At 40.0% G+C, this 20,110-nt stretch overlaps 1 protein-coding gene across 1 annotated transcript in view; it reads left to right on the top strand.

The window, feature by feature from the left end:
- The first annotated feature begins 3,692 nt into the window (after nt 1-3,692).
- The window catches only part of WBP2 (WW domain binding protein 2), a 30,053-nt gene continuing 13,635 nt past the window's right edge, over nt 3,693-20,110 (top strand). Inside the window, exons 1-4 of the mRNA XM_032210808.1 lie at nt 3,693-3,856; nt 5,996-6,104; nt 8,258-8,393; nt 16,461-16,553. Coding sequence (XP_032066699.1) covers nt 3,798-3,856; nt 5,996-6,104; nt 8,258-8,393; nt 16,461-16,553 — 397 coding nt within the window. The 5' untranslated portion in view covers nt 3,693-3,797. The remainder of the gene's footprint in view (nt 3,857-5,995; nt 6,105-8,257; nt 8,394-16,460; nt 16,554-20,110) is intronic.

The raw sequence follows: 20,110 nt of genomic DNA, 5'->3' as shown, positions 1-20,110 counted from the left end.
TCTAGTATCTTAAATTTATATCCAATTAATTAGTGTTCGGAAGCTTACAGGGTTTAATAAAGATAGATGATAGACGTTTGAATTTGTAAGAAAATCAGAGTAGTATGTAATCCACTCTAGTTTGAAATTAGGACTTTTTAAATATTTAAAGATGGTTAGTTACTGAAATAGATGGAACCACAATTGCAGGACTTGACAGAAGGAGCACTCAAGATGGTGGAGAGGATTTCATTGTCCCTAACAGGACAGAAGGCACAGTTCTGTGAGGAAAGAATCTACGTGCAGATGATCTCAGTTAGGGGAGATAAACATTGTTCATTTTTATAATGCAGCTGTTGTAACTGGGGGAAATACTATAGTTTGTGACTTACTGAATAACTGGTTGATGGTAACAAGGCTACACTTAATTTGAAGAGTTTGTTCAATTGGATTCAAATACTACCAAAATATGTCATACATATGACTGCGACAGGATTTTCTTTTTTCAAAAAGATTCAGGATGCGAATTGATTTTTTTAAAATGTGTTAAGGTGATTTAAAGTATAGGGTTGTTTTTAATCATCTGTTTCAGCTTCTCAGGAAACTACATCATTATATTTTATCAGTCATGCTACCAAGTTTGATAGTAGAGAGGGAGTTTCAAATGTTATGAAAAGCAAATGTGGAGGCTAGACACCAGTAAGAGGCTGCAGACTGGAAATTCCTTTATATTTCCTGGTTAAGGATTAACAATACAAATCTTTAGAGCATGAAATCATTTATAATCACATGGTAATTATTCTTAGACCATTGCATACAGCAGGTATTTTAAGCTTTCTGAACAATCCAGCATCAATCTTGTCATAATGTGGTTAAAAATTAATATTTCTAGCTCTCATTCATTACATTCTGGTCTTGCCTAGTTATTGTTCCACATCTGATCATAAGGTTTCATTTGTACACAAGATTCTCAGAGCATTTAGTTTGGGAGAAAACTTTGGAAAAATGTGTTTTATCCACAGCTGGGCCATCCAGGAAATTTTGTTATAAAAATCCATGGCATAAACCACAATAAACTGGAATTAAAGAAATAGTTCAAACCACAAAAAGATGCTTTTATTTATTTTGCTTTGGCAGTAAATGTGCCTGCTCTATGTGGCAAAGACTAAAACAGTTCCATGTGCTTTCTGCTACCTTTATCTGGCCTTCAGATGATTTAATCCATTTTATTATAAAAAATATACAGTAATGTTGAAGGAGGGTGAAATGAAACATTAAGCTAGTACATTCTGGTGTTTGAGAAAACTAAAAACCTGATTAATGACATCTAATAGTTCAAAATTACTGAGATAGCTAAAAGGGCAGACTCAAAATCATGAGTTGTTCTCTTTCCATTCACACTAATTAATGTTTAACTTAATGCCCTCCCCAAAGCATTAAAGCAGCAAATGAGAGAGGAGGGCATTACTTGATTATTCTTGTTGGCATCATGACCAGAGTAAAGCCAAATGGATTCTCTACATACGCTCTTGAGCTTTTAATATAAGCATGCGTGTTTTATACACGAGAACAGGAAAGAAGATATGTTCCTGTTATAAAAATGGAGTGGTGTAATGGCAAATGACAAAACATGTATATCATGCAGATGCCATGAGTTACATGCTTCTACCAGATATTAGAAGATTATGTAGGTTAATACTTGCATAATATCACCATGTACTTTGGGCATCATCACTTTCACGGATACCACTGACAGGATCTTGAGTTTGCTTGTTTCTTCATTCACTATCCAATCTTTTCAGCTGAAAACTTATTTTTGATGTACCTAGGAAAATTGTTGTATTAACCATTTAGTAAAGAGTGATGGTTTGGAAAGTGAAAAGGCCACATTTCAAAAACATAATTTAATGAGGTTTTTACAAAACCCCAATCAATCTGAAAACTTCCCTCGAATTACTGAATGAAATTCAAAGATGACTAGAAGGCTTATACAATAATCATTCTTAAGCTTTTAAGGTACCGCAAATTAGTTTTCACTTCCTGCTGCCCCACTAAAAATAGAAACCAAAGAGGAGTAATATGGATTTTTATATAGATTGTAAAACTAAAAAGGATGGAGGCAGGGTTTTATGATAGGGATGCTTGAGAGATCATTCAGGAAGCAAGACAAACTTCCTGTGAATGGGAAAGTTACATTCTTTGTTATGTATCAGAAACATAAAATATTTTTTGCCTCATTCATGCTCATTACAGACAAGATAGAAGAAAAGTAACTTGGTTGTATAAAAAGGAGGATGTGGCATCAATGCCAAATTTTTGTGTATATTGTGAATGGAGGGCCCCATCCTTTAAGGAGCAGCACAAATATGTAGAGGAATTAATTTGAAGTGAAAATCATTATTCACATGACTAAGCAATTATGTGTGAGTAACAAACTACACATTAATTATGTATAAACCACAGAATGGTTTCTGGAAAGAAATGGAATGAGCCAAATTGAAATAAACTACGGTATTTTACACCTTTTTATTTGAGCCCTGAGAGCATCTGGCAATTAAAAAACATACAGAACAAATACAACAGAAATTCAAAGGTATACATTAAAACCAAAAGAAGCATTCATTAGAAGAGCTTGGTTAGAGATGCATCTAGACCAGGATAGGCAAGTAATGTTCCCAAGAGATCACATAAGAGGTCTGTTGTGGAAGGCTGAACTAATAGAGATCTGAAAATGTTATTGATATGCATGCACACACATATATGTACATACATATATATTTAAAAATTTGCATCCAAAATAAAAGCAAATGCAGTTGTATGCATGGTGGCACTTATTTACATTTGATCTCTTAATTTTTATTGATCTTATGCAGGCTGGATAGGGATAGCCAAAGGGCCAGATGTCGCCCATGGGCTGTAAAATAATCTGAGCTGTCTTTATAATGGAAGAAAGAAGGCATTCTACTGTTTAGGAGCAACACAAGAATAAACCCACTTCTATGTGTCAGATACTGTGAATGAGTCTGACAAAAGTGACATCAGAAAATTTCTCTTGCAGCTCTTACTGGCTAGAGCTAGATGTGGTCCTAACATAATCATCAGTCTTTGAGAATCAGATTGCAAGCCATTTAACATTGAAACCTTCAATTATGCCTGTGTAACAGAAATAGGTTCAGTATTTATCCAATATTCTCCAGATGGAACAGGAGTTTCAAGGTGACCTATCTTTCTAAATACGTATGTCTGGAAGCAAGTTTCCTTCAGACAACTTTTATTTTTGCAACATCTTATGAGAGTTGCCCATTAATACTTCTAGAAGGACATATTCACCAAAACATGCAGGAATAATCCAAAATGCACTAGGGATAGTTTTAAGGAAGCAAAGTAAGTAGTATCAGAATCTGAAAGTATTGTATCTAATTAGCAAAACTTTAAGAGACTAGCATTAGGTAACTTTAAATTTTATTCCGACATTGCCCAGTTACGCTTACTAAAGCATCAATTATTGTGAATAGAATCTAGTGTATTTATCCAGCGTCATATACAGACGGGGTTTGTGATTAGAAACTCCACCCCTCCCACTTTCCCGCAAATTTTACCGTGGTCAAGAGCCACCTTTTAAACCAATGAACTACATTTCCCATCACGCCTTGGCATCGCCCGTCGTTGCTTTATTCCTCTTCCGGTTCTGTTCGTTGCCTAGAGCTCCTCTAAGCCGGAAGTCGCTCGCAGAACTTGCGTAGAGCCGCTTTATTAACGGCTAAGAGCCTCTCAGTCCAGCGGGCGTTGGATAGAGAGTCGTCAGTTACTTAGCGGCCATGGCGCTGAACAGGAACCATTCGGATGGAGGCGGTGTCATTATCAATAACAGCGAAAGGTACTGGGGGCAGCATTTGTGGCTCGTGGGGTCCGGTCTGAGTATACTGCGTCAGCGGCTCTTCCCCCTTTACTCCCCGGCTCCTGATTCCCGGGGCCCCGCCCTTTCGCAGATGCCCCGCCTCCAGGGGCGGGGAAAGAAAGTTCCTGATCTCCTCCCTGATCTCGCCTTTTTTTTGTCTTTTCATTGTGCGAGTGTCCCACTCGATCCTTTCGATCACAAATAGTACTATGACCTTTTTTGTTATGCTGCAATATGGTCATTTTCCTGAAATTTCTTAGCTTTTGTGCGGCTGAAAGGCATAGTAAGATTAAAACAAAATTAGCTAACAATGGAAAAAAAACTAAGAATTGTATGTAATAGAATTTGTCCTGAGCCTAACATGTTTTTCTAAATATCCTCAGCTCCTAAAATTTTGTAAAGAGTGTTTGTTTTTTGTTTCCAAAGACTTGAATTTATTCCCTCATTTCCCATGAAGATACTTTAAAACAAATAAGATTTCTTTATTATTCCCTTTCACCTACGGCAGAATGATATTACTAGTTGTAAGTATCAGTAATATAGATAGCTTTTTCCATTGTGGGCAATATGCGCCAATCTGAGCAGTTGGCAAATCAATAGATGCAAGCCAGCTCAAGAGTCAGCTTAAAAATCAGAGTTTCAACACACACTTTTTGGAGAAAGAAGTTGGAAGGAATACTAGACAGAGCTGGGAGAATAAATAGTAAAATTCAGAAAACAAATGAAAATAAAAGTTGGAACATTGACAATCAATGTAGTGGCAACACTCCATTTGTTAATGTAACCTTCAGGGGAATAGGAATTACAGAAAAAGCTGACACAGGTAAATATTCCAAATTACATAGTGATTTTTCTTATTGCAACTTGCTTTAGCTATTTCTCAAATATTTATAACTTTATTGTACTCATATATTGCTGAATCAATATAGACTCATGGAATTTTATAAAACAACCAATAAATGCACCCATAACAGAAAAGGTGTTCCATATTTATGCAAGTACATTGAAACAACCAATATGCAAACAAAAAGGTAAATTGTAATAGTCATGGAAAATAAATACAACAAATCCAAACAAAATCAAATGAATTAATAGCAAGAATTAATACTCAAAATAATATAACTAAAGATGGAAATAAACTTTGGTAAAGTTCCAAGAATATCCTCAGAATATATATTTCCACAATAGGAAAAAGCTTATGCCATAAGTATCTTGTAATAATTTTGTCCAATGCAAAGTTAAATTACCAGAAGGCTTCTTGATGTCATGTTAATATTATGAAATAGTATAATCTACCACCATGTCTGCTCTTCTCATCTGAACATGATTTTGCCATTCCTTGTTCTTCTTTTGTCAAGAAAAAGCAAATGCATTTTGGAAGTGGGAGGGTATATTGAATACTCTCACGTTACTAAGTTTTCTATATAGGTTTCTTCACTGGAAGCAATGAAAAAGAGCGTATAAAAATGAAAACATGACTTCAGCATTAAAAGATAATAAATCATCAGACTGAGGTCTGATTTTAGCACCATTATAAGCAAAGATTATAGAGTAACAGTAGAGAGCACCAGTTTTATTGCTGCAGAGTTTAGGAACAGGTACAATATACAATACTGAGAAAGGCTGATAGGAACTTTTTCAGTCAATCTTATGGAAGAATAGAAGACTAGGAGAGCTGAAAATTTGACTCAATTCAGGCTGTACAAAATACATGCATTGAGGTAACAATCCTACCTAAGTGGCAGATATAATAGTTTGATATTGCGGCTACAGTATTAAAAGTGAGTGGAATAAATAAAGTATTCATTTTACTGAATTATACCATTTCATACATAGTAGCTTTGGCTGTGTTAAGAATACTGCCTTTGGCATTACTCATGCTGAATAACATTGGCTCATTTTTTGGGTGATATTTTCATGTTCACATTTTTCAGCAAAAAGAGTTGCTGACAATCTCACTGATAATAATTGTGTGCCTATTTGTATTTAGTAATCTACAGGTTGCATTTGTTGAACTATTGTGCTAGTGATGTTAAAGCATATATTATATGTCTTAGACCTAAAAGAATGACTGGAAAGTAAAACTTAGTATCTGATGTTTGTTTTGTTTGAGTATAGCATCTTGATGAATTACGAGCACATTGAAATGACATTCCATGATATGGAACAGATGCCAGAGGCATTTAAAGGGACCAAGAAAGGCAGTGTCTTCATGACTCCCTATCGAGTAAGTCAGCAATATGTATTTTTTACATGCACAGAGAAAAACATCCTAAAACTCCTGATAGTTGTCTCTATCTAAACCAGGGGTTCTCAAACTTATTAAACGGGGCCAATTCACAGTCCCTCAGACTGTTGGGGGACTAGGTGGTCATGTGACTGGGTGGGTGTGGTTAGGTCATGTAACTAGGTGGGAGTGGACAATTTAACAGTCCATTAAACAGTGCACACAAATTAAACTTTAATTTGTTTTGCTCCCGGGGTGTTTTATTTGCTTTTGTTTGCATGTTGCTCTGTTGATTGACATTTCTTTGAACTAGATTGTTTTTTCAGTTGTTTGGAAGTCTAGTGGTCCACTTCAGGAAATTCAGTTTTGCAGCAATTTTTCTCAGCCCAAGGAGCTTACAATCAACAAGTCTGTCTTCTCTCTTTCTGACTCACTCTCTCTGTCTCTCTCTGTCTCTGTCTTTCTCTCTCTCTCTCTCTCTGTCTATCTCTCTTCTCTGTATCTATCTTCTGGACGTGGGGAAGGTGAAAAACGGGGCCCATTTTTGGCCTCCCAAGGTTTCTGTGCATCCCATTTTTCAGCTCTCCCGCCTCCAGATCATCTCTGCAGGCAAAAACCAGGTGAAAATGGCCCATTTTTTGTCCAAAGGTGTCCAAAGGCCCATTTTTTGTCCAAAGGTGGGTGAAAATGGCCCAGTTTTTTGCCTCCTGAGGCTTCTGTGCACTTCCCTGCTTCCAGAATGTCTCTTCAGGAAAAAAAACGGGTGAAAATGGTCCATTTTTTGGCCCAAAACAGGCCGTTTCCTCCCATTTTTTTGCCTCCTGGAGCATCTGCCCATACCATTTTTCACCTCCCCCACCTCCAGAAGCATTCTGCAGGCAAAAAATGGGTGAAAATGGCCTGGGTTTTGGCCATAAAAGGGGGGGAAATGGCCCGATATTGGGCCTCCTGGGGCACCACCAGAACCTTTCTACAGGCCAGAATTGTTGGCTTTATCTTTCAGTTCCAGCCAGTGGGGTTTCTGAAGGTAAGTCCTGCACTCGGTGGGGCGATGTGGGCGGGGGCAGCCTTGTGGTCCTGTGCGGCCTGCATTAGTAGCTTCTGTGGGCTGCATGCTGTCCACGGGCCGTAGTTTGAGGACCTATAATCTAAACCTTTGGTATTCTGGTTTAAATATGTTGATATGGGAGAAGTATTAATGTATTTCCATCTGTTAAAAATTGGGTAATTGCATTTAATCTTTGTATTAACATGGCTGACTTTTGGAATTAGCATTTTTATGCTTGGTAAGTCCAAAAGCCAAATGAAAAGGAACATAAAATGAGTTGAATTATAAATAGGAACAGCAAAGATGGTAGTTGTAAGGCTGGCCTTGTCCTTTCTTCTCCTTTTCTGTCCCATAATTTGAAGTTCAGATCTTCTAGGCAACATGAAGCAGTGGCTGAGGGCTTACAAAAAAGAGTTGGCCTTGTAACAGATGGCATGATTTTGCAGTGCCCTTATCCCTTGAGGTTTTATGATGAGTTTTCATTTTCAATGGCTAGTTTGATTATTCTCAGTTGCAGTACTAGAATTATGTTGGGAGAGCAAGCTGGAGCTAGTAAAAAGAGGTGCTAGAATGGCTTAACTGCTTCAGTAACTTGAAAGTACATGGGCAGGTAGGTATTTCAAGCCCTTTGCATAAGAGCCCTGGTGGTGCAGTCCTTAAATCCAGTATTGCAGGCAAACTCTGCTCACAGCCAGGAGTTCATCCTGATGGGGCTCAAGGTTGACTCAGCATTCCATCCTTCCCAAGTTGGTAAAATGACTTAGATTGTAGCGCCCAGTGTGCAAATAATGCTTTGACATTGTAAACTGCTGTAAAGCACTATGGGGCAGTATGTAAGCCTAAATGCTATTGCTATTTGATTAATACTGTATGTCAGCTGAGCTTGAGAATTTAAAAGCTATCTAGAACTAGATTAATATTGCTGCATCATAGTATCAATCAAATAAATTGTTGGTTCCTATTTTCTGAAGAATTTAGAATCATTAATTGAAGTATTAGGTAGTTATAAAATATCATTTGAGATTTTCTTAGTGTGTAGCAATGAAATCTAGTGTTTTGTTTTTCTGATTCTAAACATTAAAATCTGTACTCATTTTGCTTGCAGGTCATTTTTGTATCTAAGGGAAAAGATGCAATGCAGTCTTTCATGATGCCCTTTTATTTAATGAAAGAATGTGAAATTAAGCAACCCGTGTTTGGAGCAAATTATATCAAGGGCGTAATAAAAGCAGAGGCAGGAGGTAAGTACCCCTGTGTTTTTGGGATTTGATTTATGTTGTTCTTACAAAAATCAATTCACAAATTATTGGGATTATTCTGTCATCTTTGCAATGAACTGTGAATTCTTCTTAATTTACTTGCAAAAAAATTAACAAATGAGTTGTGAGTACTGTAATTACTTTGTGCTAGTGAAATGGTTAAAATAATTATGCATTGTAGTAACAGATATTGGTGACATATTCGGCAGGTGAACATAGAGAACATAGAGAGTCAACGTGCTTTGGACAAATATATTTGGACTTCAGTAAGGCATTTGACAAAGTAGACCACAACCTATTTCTTGGTAAGATAGAAAAATGTGGGCTAGATAGATGGATTTGTATCTAGCTGACCAACCACACTCAGTCCACAATGGAACTAATGGAAGTGTGCAGTGGGGAACCCCAAGTTTGAGATCCAGTATTCTTCAGCATCTTCATAAACTATTTAGATGAGGAGATAGAAGGGGAACTCATCAGATTTTCAGGCAGCATCAAGGTAATAGGAATGGCCAATACTTTAGAAGATAGATTCAAGATCTAGAAAGATCCTGACAGATTTGAATACTGGGCCCTATCCCCCCAAAAATACAGTTCACTATTGAGAAAATTAAGGTTTTATACTTGGGCAACAAAAACCAAATGGACAGGTATAGAATAGGTGGTACCTGGCTCATCAGTGGTAATTGTGACACAGATCTAGGAGTCCTAGTGGACAGTCACGTATGAACCAGCAGTGAGTTGCAGCTACCAAAAAAGCCAATGTTGCCCTGGGCTACATCGACAGAAGGATAGCATCAAGGTCATTTAAAGTATTAGTATCGCTATACATTACCTTGGTAAGATCACATTTGGAATAATGCATCCAGTTCTTTCCTGACAGTGAGAACAATTAATCAATGAAATGACCTGCCTTCAGAAGTTGTGGGTGTTCCATTGTTGGAGGATTTTAAGAAGAGGTTGGACAGCCATTTGTCTGGAAAGATATAGGATCCCCTGCTTGGAATTGAAGATAAACAGCAAGAAAAAATCACAAAGTACCGGGACTTGCAAATTGAAGTTGAGCGACTGTGGAAAAAGAAATCGTGTGTTATCCCAATTGTAATTGGAGCCCTTGGAGCAATACCTAAAGGGCTACCTCGCTATTTGGAAATTTTAAATCTATCATACTTGAACGTTCTGATTCTACAAAAAACCACCCTACTTGGAACAGCTTATATCCTCCAACATTACCTTAACAGTTCCTACGTCCTTGGTTAGTACTCGAGCTGTTGAGCTACCAACCAGCCCCAAAGGCTGTGAATCTCACCAAAGATTAACCACATAATAATAATAATAATAATAATAATAATAATACTCCGCCGTTGCCGGTCCCAAGCCCGGATGAGAAAGGAGGAGGGTTGGGGTCAGGTTGGCATCTGGTCCCGTAAAAAAAACCCACCAACCCATACAATATGGTGAAAAAAACAAATAAGAATTCCATACCGCATCGGTCGTCGCGCGGGTTAACAAGGGCCGCGGCGGATGTTGGGGTCCCTGGACATCCGTTGACAAGTGGGCTACAAGTGGACCAGCCAACAAAACGACAAAAATATAGTGCAGATGAAAACCGTGCCATAATGGCCTGTTACTACAACTTAGAGCCAGAAAAAAGAGGCTATTTAAAGCGAATGTATGAATTATGGAAACAACAACATCCAGATTCAAATGTTAGTGAACAACGACTAGCAGATCAAAGGCGATTTATTATACGGAATAAAGTGTTTAGTGAAGTTGAACATGAGGAAATTCAGGCAAATTGCAAAACCCAAAAAAACAATATCACAAGCGGAAATAACTGATATTCAAGACACAACTAAAGACATTATAGTAGAACTCCCAGAAGAAGCTCTCAGGGAGGAAATAACATCACCACCACTAGAACCAGTTATCACTGAACCAACTGATGAACTAACTCAAAAACAAAAAGAATTGAAGGATAAGATCATGGAGCATTTTCTGCTTAATGAGGAAAGGCAACGTTTACCATCACTAAAAACTGTGCCTAAGAAAATTTTGGCCCCTATCATGAAAATGATTAATGCAGTGTTTTCAACAATTGAACTGGGATCCATCTTGGAAACAAACCAGTTAATGTACAGTGCAGCTGTAATAGTCACTAATGAACTAGGCATTAAAATTAAAGTATCTAGTCACACAACAGAAAAAGCATCAAAGCCAAAGTGGAAAATCCGTTTAGAACAAAAAATCAAAAAATTAAGGGCAGATGCTAGTAACTTAAAGAACATGCATGAGCAACGGCTTAAAAACAACAAAATCATAGATCGGCTAATCAGAAGATATAGATTGGATACAAGAAACATCAATGAAGCTGTAGAGATTGTAAAACAGCAGATAACAGCAACAGCTAGAAAAATTGAAAGATATGAGGCACGAATCATCCAATATAAACAAAATCAGCAATTTCGATCAGACCAACGGCGTTTTTATCAAAGTCTTAATGTGAATGGTGACACCAAAAGTGAAAAACCAGAAAAACAGGCCACAATTGAATTCTGGAAAGAATTGTGGGAAAATGCAAAGGACTACAATAAGGAAGCAAAGTGGATGCATGACTTTGAGAAAAGCATTGGCAACAAACAAATGCAAGTATTAGAAATAACAACTGAGATGGTCAAAAATCGAGTTAAAAAGGTAAAGAGTTGGACATCACCTGGAAAGGACCAATTACATGGTTTCTGGCTCAAATATCTGACCAGTTTACATGCAATATTGGCCAGGCAACTGAATGAAATTTTACAAAAGGGCCAAATTGATGAATGGTTGACAACTGGAAAAACATACTTGATTCAGAAAGATGCAACTAAAGGAACAACACCTAAAAACTACAGACCAATAACATGCTTGCCAACAACCTTCAAATTACTCACAGGCATTATTGCAGATAACATGATGGATTATTTGGAAACAAACAACATCTTGCCAGTAGAGCAAAAAGGCAATAAAATAAGGAGCAGGGGCACAAAAGATCAGCTCCTAATTGAAAAAATGATATTAGAAAATTGTAAGAACAGAAAAACGAACTTGAATATGGTCTGGATTGATTACAAAAAGGCATTTGACTCACTGCCACATAGTTGGATCATAAAATGCTTAGAAACAACAGGCATTAGCAAAAATATTACATCCTTTACTGAAAAGGCAATGAAACAATGGAGAACTGAGTTGGCAGTAGGGAATGAGATCTACGGAATGGTTAATATCAAGCGAGGAATTTTCCAGGGTGATTCACTTTCACCTCTTCTCTTCATCATCGCAATGATCCCACTATCGATAATCTTAAAAAAAATGAAATTAGGCTACCAAACAGCCAAAGAAGCTGAAAAAATTTCACATTTACTATATATGGATGATTTGAAACTCTATGGAAAGTCAGAAATAGAAATCCAATCATTGACAAACACAGTCCGAGTATTCAGCACCGATATTTCAATGCAGTTTGGCATGGAAAAATGTGCCACTGTATCCATAAAAAGGGGCAAAATCACTGCATGTGAGGGAATTGAAATGCCCAATGGCCAACTAATTAAATGCAGTGAAAACGAAGCCTACAAATACTTAGGCATTTTGCAGTTGGATAACATCAAGCATGGAGAAGTAAAAACTATTGTCAGGCGAGAGTACACCAACAGAGTTAGAAAAATTTTGAAATCTAAATTGAATGGTGGAAATACAATCAAGGCCATAAATACCTGGGCAATACCAGTTATAAGATACACAGCTGGTATAGTTAAGTGGACACAAGCTGATTTGGACATTTTGGACTGAAAAACCAGGAAACTAATGACAATGAACTACAGTTTACATCCACGTGGTGATACTGATAGACTATATCTGCCCCGAAAATCAGGTGGCAGAGGATTATTACAAGTGAAGCAAACAGTTGAAGAAGAAAAACATGCACTGGCTGATTATTTAAAAGAAAGTCAAGAACATCTATTAATTGAAGTAAAGAACAAAAAACTACTGAAGGCCCAACAGATGAAACAAGAATACAGAAAACGTGATAAAATCAAGAATGGAGAGTTGGCAGAACAAAGCACTGCATGGCCAATTTCTGGAAAAAATAAAAGATAAAGTGGACAGTGAACAAACTTGGTTATGGTTAACAACAGGTACATTAAAGAAAGAAACAGAGTCACTAATCCTGGCTGCACAAGAACAAGCTATCCGCACAAATGCCATTAAGGCCAAAATCGAAAAATCCTCTGATGATGCCAAATGCAGACTTTGCAAAGAAGCTGATGAAACTTTTGATCACATACTCAGTTGCTGTAAAAAAATCGCGCAGACTGATTATAAATTGCGGCACAATTCAGTGGCACAAATGATCCATTGGAATTTGTGCAAAAATTATAATATTAAAACAGCAACAAACTGGTGGGAACATCAGCCTGAAAAAGTCACCGAAAATCAGATGGTCAAGATCTTGTGGGATTTCCGTATACAAACCGACAAAATACTGGCGCATAATACACCAGACATCACACTGGTTGAGAAAAATAAGGTCACAATCATAGACATCGCAATACCAGGTGATAGCAGGGTCGCTGAGAAGGAACATGAAAAAATTGCAAAATACCAGGACTTAAAAATTGAAATTCAACGACTATGGCACAAACCAGCAGTGGTCATTCCAGTGGTAATTGGCACACTGGGTGCTATTCCAAAAGCACTGGAATTACATTTAAAACAGTTAAAAATTGACAAAATCACCATCAGTCAAATGCAAAAAGCCACACTGCTTGGATCTGCACGCATATTACGAAAATACGTTACGACGTCCTAAGCCCCTGGGTGGGGCCCGACTAGTAACCAATGCCAAATCCGGCGAAACAACTGGCCACTATGATACAATTGTATTATAATAATAATAATAATCTATCGCGACCTGGCCATCAAAACTACACAGCTATGAATGAGGCATGTAACAGTGATGCCCATTGTCATCGGGGCACTTGGCATCATGTCCAAGAATTTTATAAGATACATCAACAAATTGCAGCTTCCTGCATTAACACCAGCGGAACTGCAAAAAACTGTGCTACTTGGAACATCTTATATTTTAAGAAGGTACTTGGTTGATACCTAGGACGCTGGCAGCAAACTGTATCAACCATTACCACCAGTCACTGATATTTGTAATCCGTTTTTGAATGTTCAATTGGCTGAGTTTCATGTTTAATGAATAAAGTATATAATAATAATAATTCCTTTGGGAAACTCCAGTAGTCATTGTTTACATGAATACAAAATATACATTCTTGTTTTATATTTCAAATTTTATTTTATTTTAATTTTGAATTTTTTAACATTTTTTATCTTAAATCGGGACTGGATTTCCCTTGCATGAATGGTTGTCCGCCCCCCCCCCCACACCTCTTTGGAAACTATAGAGCTCAGCTAGAAGTATTTTTTTTGGGGGGGGGGAATCATAATACAGAGTATGGAAACTTTTTAATAGTTTCAAAACTGAAGACAACATTGACCACCCTCATTGCTTACTTTCATTAAGTATGGTGGAACAAGATGTCATAAAAATGGATCTCATTTTTTATTTCTTATAGTAAAGCTAAATCAGAACTGTACTTCATCTGCTTAGGTTAGATGGCTTATGATCCCATAGAGGTCATTAATCTACAGCAGGATTCTTATCTCGGTTGCTTTTTGATGGGTGTGCAGTTCTATTTGATTGCAGGTTTCATATCTAATTGACTTGAAAGCTCTTAAACAGTTTTTCCCCCTGCTGTATCTCATGAAGTTTGTTTTAGCAGAAGAATGGAATATGACAATGTCTATTTATGTCATTTTTATATTGTATTAAAAGAGCCGAGAGCCTTACTTCTGAGTGATGCTGGGTGTCTGTTTACTTCAAATATCCAATCTGCCAATCTAGCTGGGAGATAAGGGATCTTTTAAAATGTCTGGTCATACTGATCATATCCTTTCAGCATGTTACTTTTAGAGTGGTGTATGGGCAATGATTTGATTGTGCTGATGAGCATATTTGGAGTTTTGAAAGCATTCTATTAGAAAATGGCTACAATAGAGGAGATATGGCTACTGAAAACTGACTGTCTATGTGGTTGTGACTACTCATATATACCTATTTACCAGGAGGTAAAATAATTCATTATATCTCGACACCTCAGGATATTTCTTACCACCCTAACACACTTGTACTTTTTTTATAAGCAGATAGCCAAACTTCCAGCACTTGGCCTTAATAACTACCACTTTATATATGGGATACAAAGACATTTGTTGTTAAATAGAGATAACAGTAGAGGCTGGAGTTTTCCTTTTCGGTATCCTCGCTTCTCATTTAGTTTCTATTAACTGAAATGCACATCAGATTATTGCAAGCCTAGCAGATGCCAAGGATATCTGTACATGGATCTCCATCGGCATCACATTGCTTTCCGTACATAGGGGTTGAAGTCAACTAAGTAATTCAGAAACATTGTACTTTTACATGATTCTTCTGTGATGGATGATGCCTAAGGATCATGGGCTAAAAACATAGCCACCTTACTTTGATGGAAGCTCCCAAATTTAAAGAACTATACAGCCATGTTTGGTGGTCTGTTTCCAGTCCTGCAGCTCTAAATTGTTCCTATAATCCATATAATTTTTAGCCCAGATAAACTCCTATTTCTTATTTAATTTCCCTTCACATGGTTGCCATTCTAGATTGATTTATGGCTATCTGAAGAATAGTTGCGAAGATGTTTTAGCAAATCAAATTTGCCCTGGCTCGCTCAGAACAAATTTAATCTGTGTAATGTTATTGTTTGCAAATTAGTGTTGTTTTTCTCTTTCCTGGCTTTTGATGGCTCTTGAAAGCACAGATCTTTTTTGTTGTTTAAAATCCATCTCCCTGCAACTTTATTCACTCCACATTGTATATATAGTACTCAATTAGACTTTCATACTTTGCTCAACCATTATAGAAAAAATATTTCACCCAATTCTTCCTGCCATTAAATAGTAACCAGTTTTTTAAATTTGTTTTGTAGAGGTAGGAACAATTATATTCACAAATGATCAGAATTAGCTAGCTCTCAGATTTTATTATCTAAATAAAAATAATTATTATTTCTGGCTCCATAGTTTGAAAGTATGTATCTGATCTTAAAAGTAGCAACTAGGGAGCATCTTGGTGCAGTGATTAATACTGGCCTAGAAAGCAGGAAATTATCTGTTCTAGTCCCACTTTAGGCATGAAAGCCGGCTAGGTGATTTTGGGCTAGTCACTGTCAGCCCAACTCCTCTCACTGGATTGTTGTTATGGAAAAATGCAGGAATATTAGGTAGATTCACCACCTTAAACTATATATTGTATAAAAGAAAAGTGGAGTTAAATAAGGAGGAGAAAAAGAGAACACGACCCTCGTTTCTAAAGTTGTTTTTATACATGACTCTAAAAGTCTTAGGCTGAAACTGAATGGAAAGATGATAGGGGAGGAGTCTTATAAGGATCTCAGGAGTCTTTATAACAGTGATGGTGAACCTTTTTTGCCTCACGTGCCCATCCCCATAATTTAATGCCCCACACACCATGTCCTCTGCGCATGCGCATGTGATCCCCCCTGTTGCCAGCTCATGCGCGCATGGCTTTCTTGGAACCTGGGGAGGGTGAAAACGGCCTCCCCTGCCCCCCCGGAGGCCCTCCGGAAGCCGGGAACGGCTCATTTTCCGACTTCCAGTAGGTCTGTTTTTCACATTCCCTAGGCGAAACTTTCCCAAATTTATGTTTTGTGCGTTGGGCAGTTTTTTGCCTTCTGGAGGCTTTAGGAAAGCCTCCGGAGGGCGAAAAACGGCCAAAAATCAGCTGACAAAATGCGCTGGAGTTGACAAGGCAAGAAATGTCTCCGCATGCCCTCTGTGGCACACGTGCCTTAGGTTCGCCATCACGGCTTTATAAGATAACGTAGTAAAAGATAAGCTCATTTTACTTTTTCCACCTATCTTATCTTATTTTACTAGGTGGTTGGGAAGGATCCGCAACGTTCAAAATGATATTTTCAGCTGGAGGTGCCATTGAGTTTGGACAGCGTATGTTACAAGTAGCATCTCAAGGTATTTATAACAGAAGAAGATCTGCTAAGGGCTGGTGGGAGGGAAATCTGGGTGTGCCTTGATGAAGAGTTGAAAATGTGTTTCAGATTAGGATACATGCCTGGATTATTTAAAATAGATGAGGAAATTAAAATAAAGCTAATTACAAAATAAGTGCATATTTTGGCATCCCTCTCTCAAGACTATTCTTTTTATCACGAGAGAACCAGTAGATGCATTCGCTCTTGGCTTAGCTCTTGCAATAGAAGTTTTCTGTGTGGTGTTAATATAAGTAGTCCTCACTTAATACAGGTAGCTCTCACTTTATGACTATTTGAAGTTACGATAGACTTTTTAAAAGCTAATGACCCATCCTCAAAGTTATGGCTGTGGTTATGACTCTTCCGCTTCCATCATATAATTGCATTTCGTGCGCTTGGCAACTAGCTCATATTTCTGATTGGTTGCAGCATCCTGCAGCCATGTGACTATGAGTGGCAATGTTTTTTTTCCTGTTTTCCAGCAAAAAAAACGGCCATTGGATTCATTTAATGACCACATAGTTTGCTTAACAACTGTAGTGATATAATGGTTTTATAATGACCATGATAAAAAATGGTTGTAAAATCGAGTCAGGTCATGTGATGACCCAATTAACGACTGCAGCAACTTACGGCCAAAATCCTGGGCTCAGTTGTGATCATAAATCAAGGACCACCTGTGTCTGTTATTCCACAAACCAATGGATTATTAGTTAGCTGTTCCGTTTTCAGATCTCCTTTCTGCTAAGGGCAGAATGACAGCCTTTCTTCTCACTCGCCTTTCCAATCAACCACCTCCTGCTGCCTCTGAACTCTTTCTAGTACCAAATTAACTTTCATGAGACAGAAAAGTTTCATTCTCCATAGTGAGGGGGAGGAGTATCCAGGATGGGTTGACTTTATCCTCTCGTTGAGTGTTTAGAGTGTTTATTATAATTTATAGGCCGCCCTTTTCCCTGAGGGGACTCAGGGCGGCTTACAAAACACGGGGAGGGGGGTACAAAGACAAAAGACATAAGACAATACATAATATTAAAAATAAAGCACAACATTCATTCATCATTCGGGAGGGGACAAACTAAGATTTTTATCCCCAGGCCTGACGGGATAGCCAGATCTTAAGGGCCGTGCGGAAGGCCTGGGCGGTGGTGAGGGTGCGGATCTCCACGGGGAGATTGTTCCAAAGCGTCGGAGCTGCGACTGAGAAGGCTCTCCTCTGCGTAGTCAGATACAACTGTGGACAGATACAACTGTGTATCGTCCGCATATTGGTGGTATTTTATTCCGTGCCTCCAAATGATCTCGCCCAGCGGTTTCATGTATATGTTAAATAGTAGGGGGGATAAGACCGAGCCCTGCGGCACCCCATAAGTAAGGGGCCTTGGGGACGATCTCTGCCCCCCCACCAACACCGACTGCGACCTGTCCGAGAGGTAGGAGGAGAACCACTGCAAAACAGTGCCGCCCACCTCCCGCAGTCGTCGCAGAAGGATACCATGGTCGATGGTATCGAAAGCCACTGAGAGGTCAAGGAGAACCAGGATGGACGCATGGCCTCCATCTCTGGCTCTCCAGAGATCATCGGTCAATGCGACCAAAGCGGTTTCTGTGCTGTAACCGGGCCTGAAGCCAGAATGGAAGGAGTCAAGATAGTTAGCTTCCTGCAAGGTACGCTGAAGCTGGAAGGCCACCACCTTCTCAACAACCTTCCCCACAAAGGGAAGGTTGGAGACTGGACGGTAGTTATTAAGAACTGCTGGATCCAAGGACGGTTTCTTCAGGAGGGGTCTCACCACCGCCGCCTTCAGCGCGGTGGGGAGATGCCCCTCCCGAAGAGAGGCGGTAACAACCGCCTGGATCCAGCCTCGTGTCACCTCACTGCTGTTGGCAACCAGCCAGGAGGGACACGGGTCCAGTATACAGGTGGAGGCGCTCACAGCTCGCATAGCCTTGTCCACATCCCCGGAGGCAACATCCTGAAACTCAACCCAGAGATGGTCTGCCAGATCATTCCCTTGTGTCTCGGCTGGATCTGCAAGAGTGGAGTCCAGGTCCGATCGAAACCGAGCAACTTTGTCCGCCAAGAACTGTACATACTCCTCAGCCTTACCCTGTAAGGGGTTCTCCGTCTCCCTCCTATTTAGGAGGGAGCGGGTTATCCTAAACAGGGCGGCTGGGCGGGACTCGGCGGACGCTACCAAGGAGGCAATGTGTGATCTTTTGGCTGTTCTTAGAGCCCGAATGTACTCCTTGGTGCAAGCTGTCAACAGTGCCCGGCTCGACTCGGACCTATCGGACCTCCACAGGTGCTCTAGGCGTCTCCTCCGGCGCTTTATCTCACGGAGTTCCTCGGTGAACCAAGGAGGCCTCCGTGGGCCGCTGACCCGGAGGGGCCGTAGTGGCGCAATCCGGTCCAGAGACTCTGATGTTGCCGAGTGCCAGGCCGCAGCAAGAGTCTCCGCCGAACTGTGGGCGAGAGCATCTGGAATAACCCCAAGCTCCGTCTGGAACCTTACTGGGTCCATAAGTCGCCTGGGGCGGAACCACCTGGTTGGTTCCTCCTCCCTACGGTGGGGGTTTGGCCTCCGGAAGTCTAGCCTCAGTAGGCAGTGGTCTGACCACGACAGGGGAATGGTCTCATTTCCCCTCAGACCAAGATCATAACTCCACTGCTCCGAGAGGAATACGAGGTCGAGCGTGTGACCCGCTGAGTGGGTTGGGCCTCGAATTACCTGGGTCAAGCCCATGGCTGTCATGGAAGCCATGAACTCCTGCGCTCCATCCGAGTGTTCACCGAGCGAAGGCAGATTGAAGTCCCCCAGAACCATAAGCCTAGGGAACTCAACTGCCAGCTTGGCTACTGACTCGAGGAGCGAGGGGAGGGCTGCTGCAATGCAGTTGGGAGGCAGGTATGTGAGCAGCAGACCCACTTGACCCTTGAGGTCCAGCGTCACCAGTAGGGACTCACACCCGACAAGCTCCGGAGCAGGGATCCTACGAGGTACTAAAGACTCCCGGATTACAATAGCCACACCGCCACCCCTTCCCTGGGCTCTCGGCTGATGAAGCACCTGAAACCCGTCTGGGCACATCTCTACGAGGCGGACTCCTCCCTCCGTGCCCAGCCATGTCTCAGTAATACATGCCAGGTCTGCGCCCTCGTCTGTTATCAAGTCCCGGACGAGGGGAGCCTTGTGAACAACAGACCTGGCATTTAGCGACAGCAGCCTGAGACCAGGGTCCTGACTACTCGCGCCATCTGACCTTGGAGTGGGACTCATAGGGCCGGAAGGAGGGATCTCTGTGATATAGCGAGCCCTCCTTCCCCGGTAATGGCCAGCCCTAAAGTCCCCGCCGTATCTGCCTCTCCCTGTTATGACCGCAATGCTCCGACCCTCTCCCGTGGATGTAGTTCCCCCAACCACCCCGGTGGCCCCCGCAAATCCCACCAGGTCCTCCGAATCATACATACTCATTCACTCACTCAAACAGTCCCCACATGGTGATTAAAACACAGAAATACAACAATAATAATGA

This window comes from Thamnophis elegans, chromosome 2 (genome assembly GCF_009769535.1).
Source record: "Thamnophis elegans isolate rThaEle1 chromosome 2, rThaEle1.pri, whole genome shotgun sequence".
NCBI classification, from domain to species: domain Eukaryota; kingdom Metazoa; phylum Chordata; class Lepidosauria; order Squamata; family Colubridae; genus Thamnophis; species Thamnophis elegans.
Note: the sequence above shows the minus strand (reverse complement) of the source record. Positions and strands in the feature narration are given on the sequence as shown.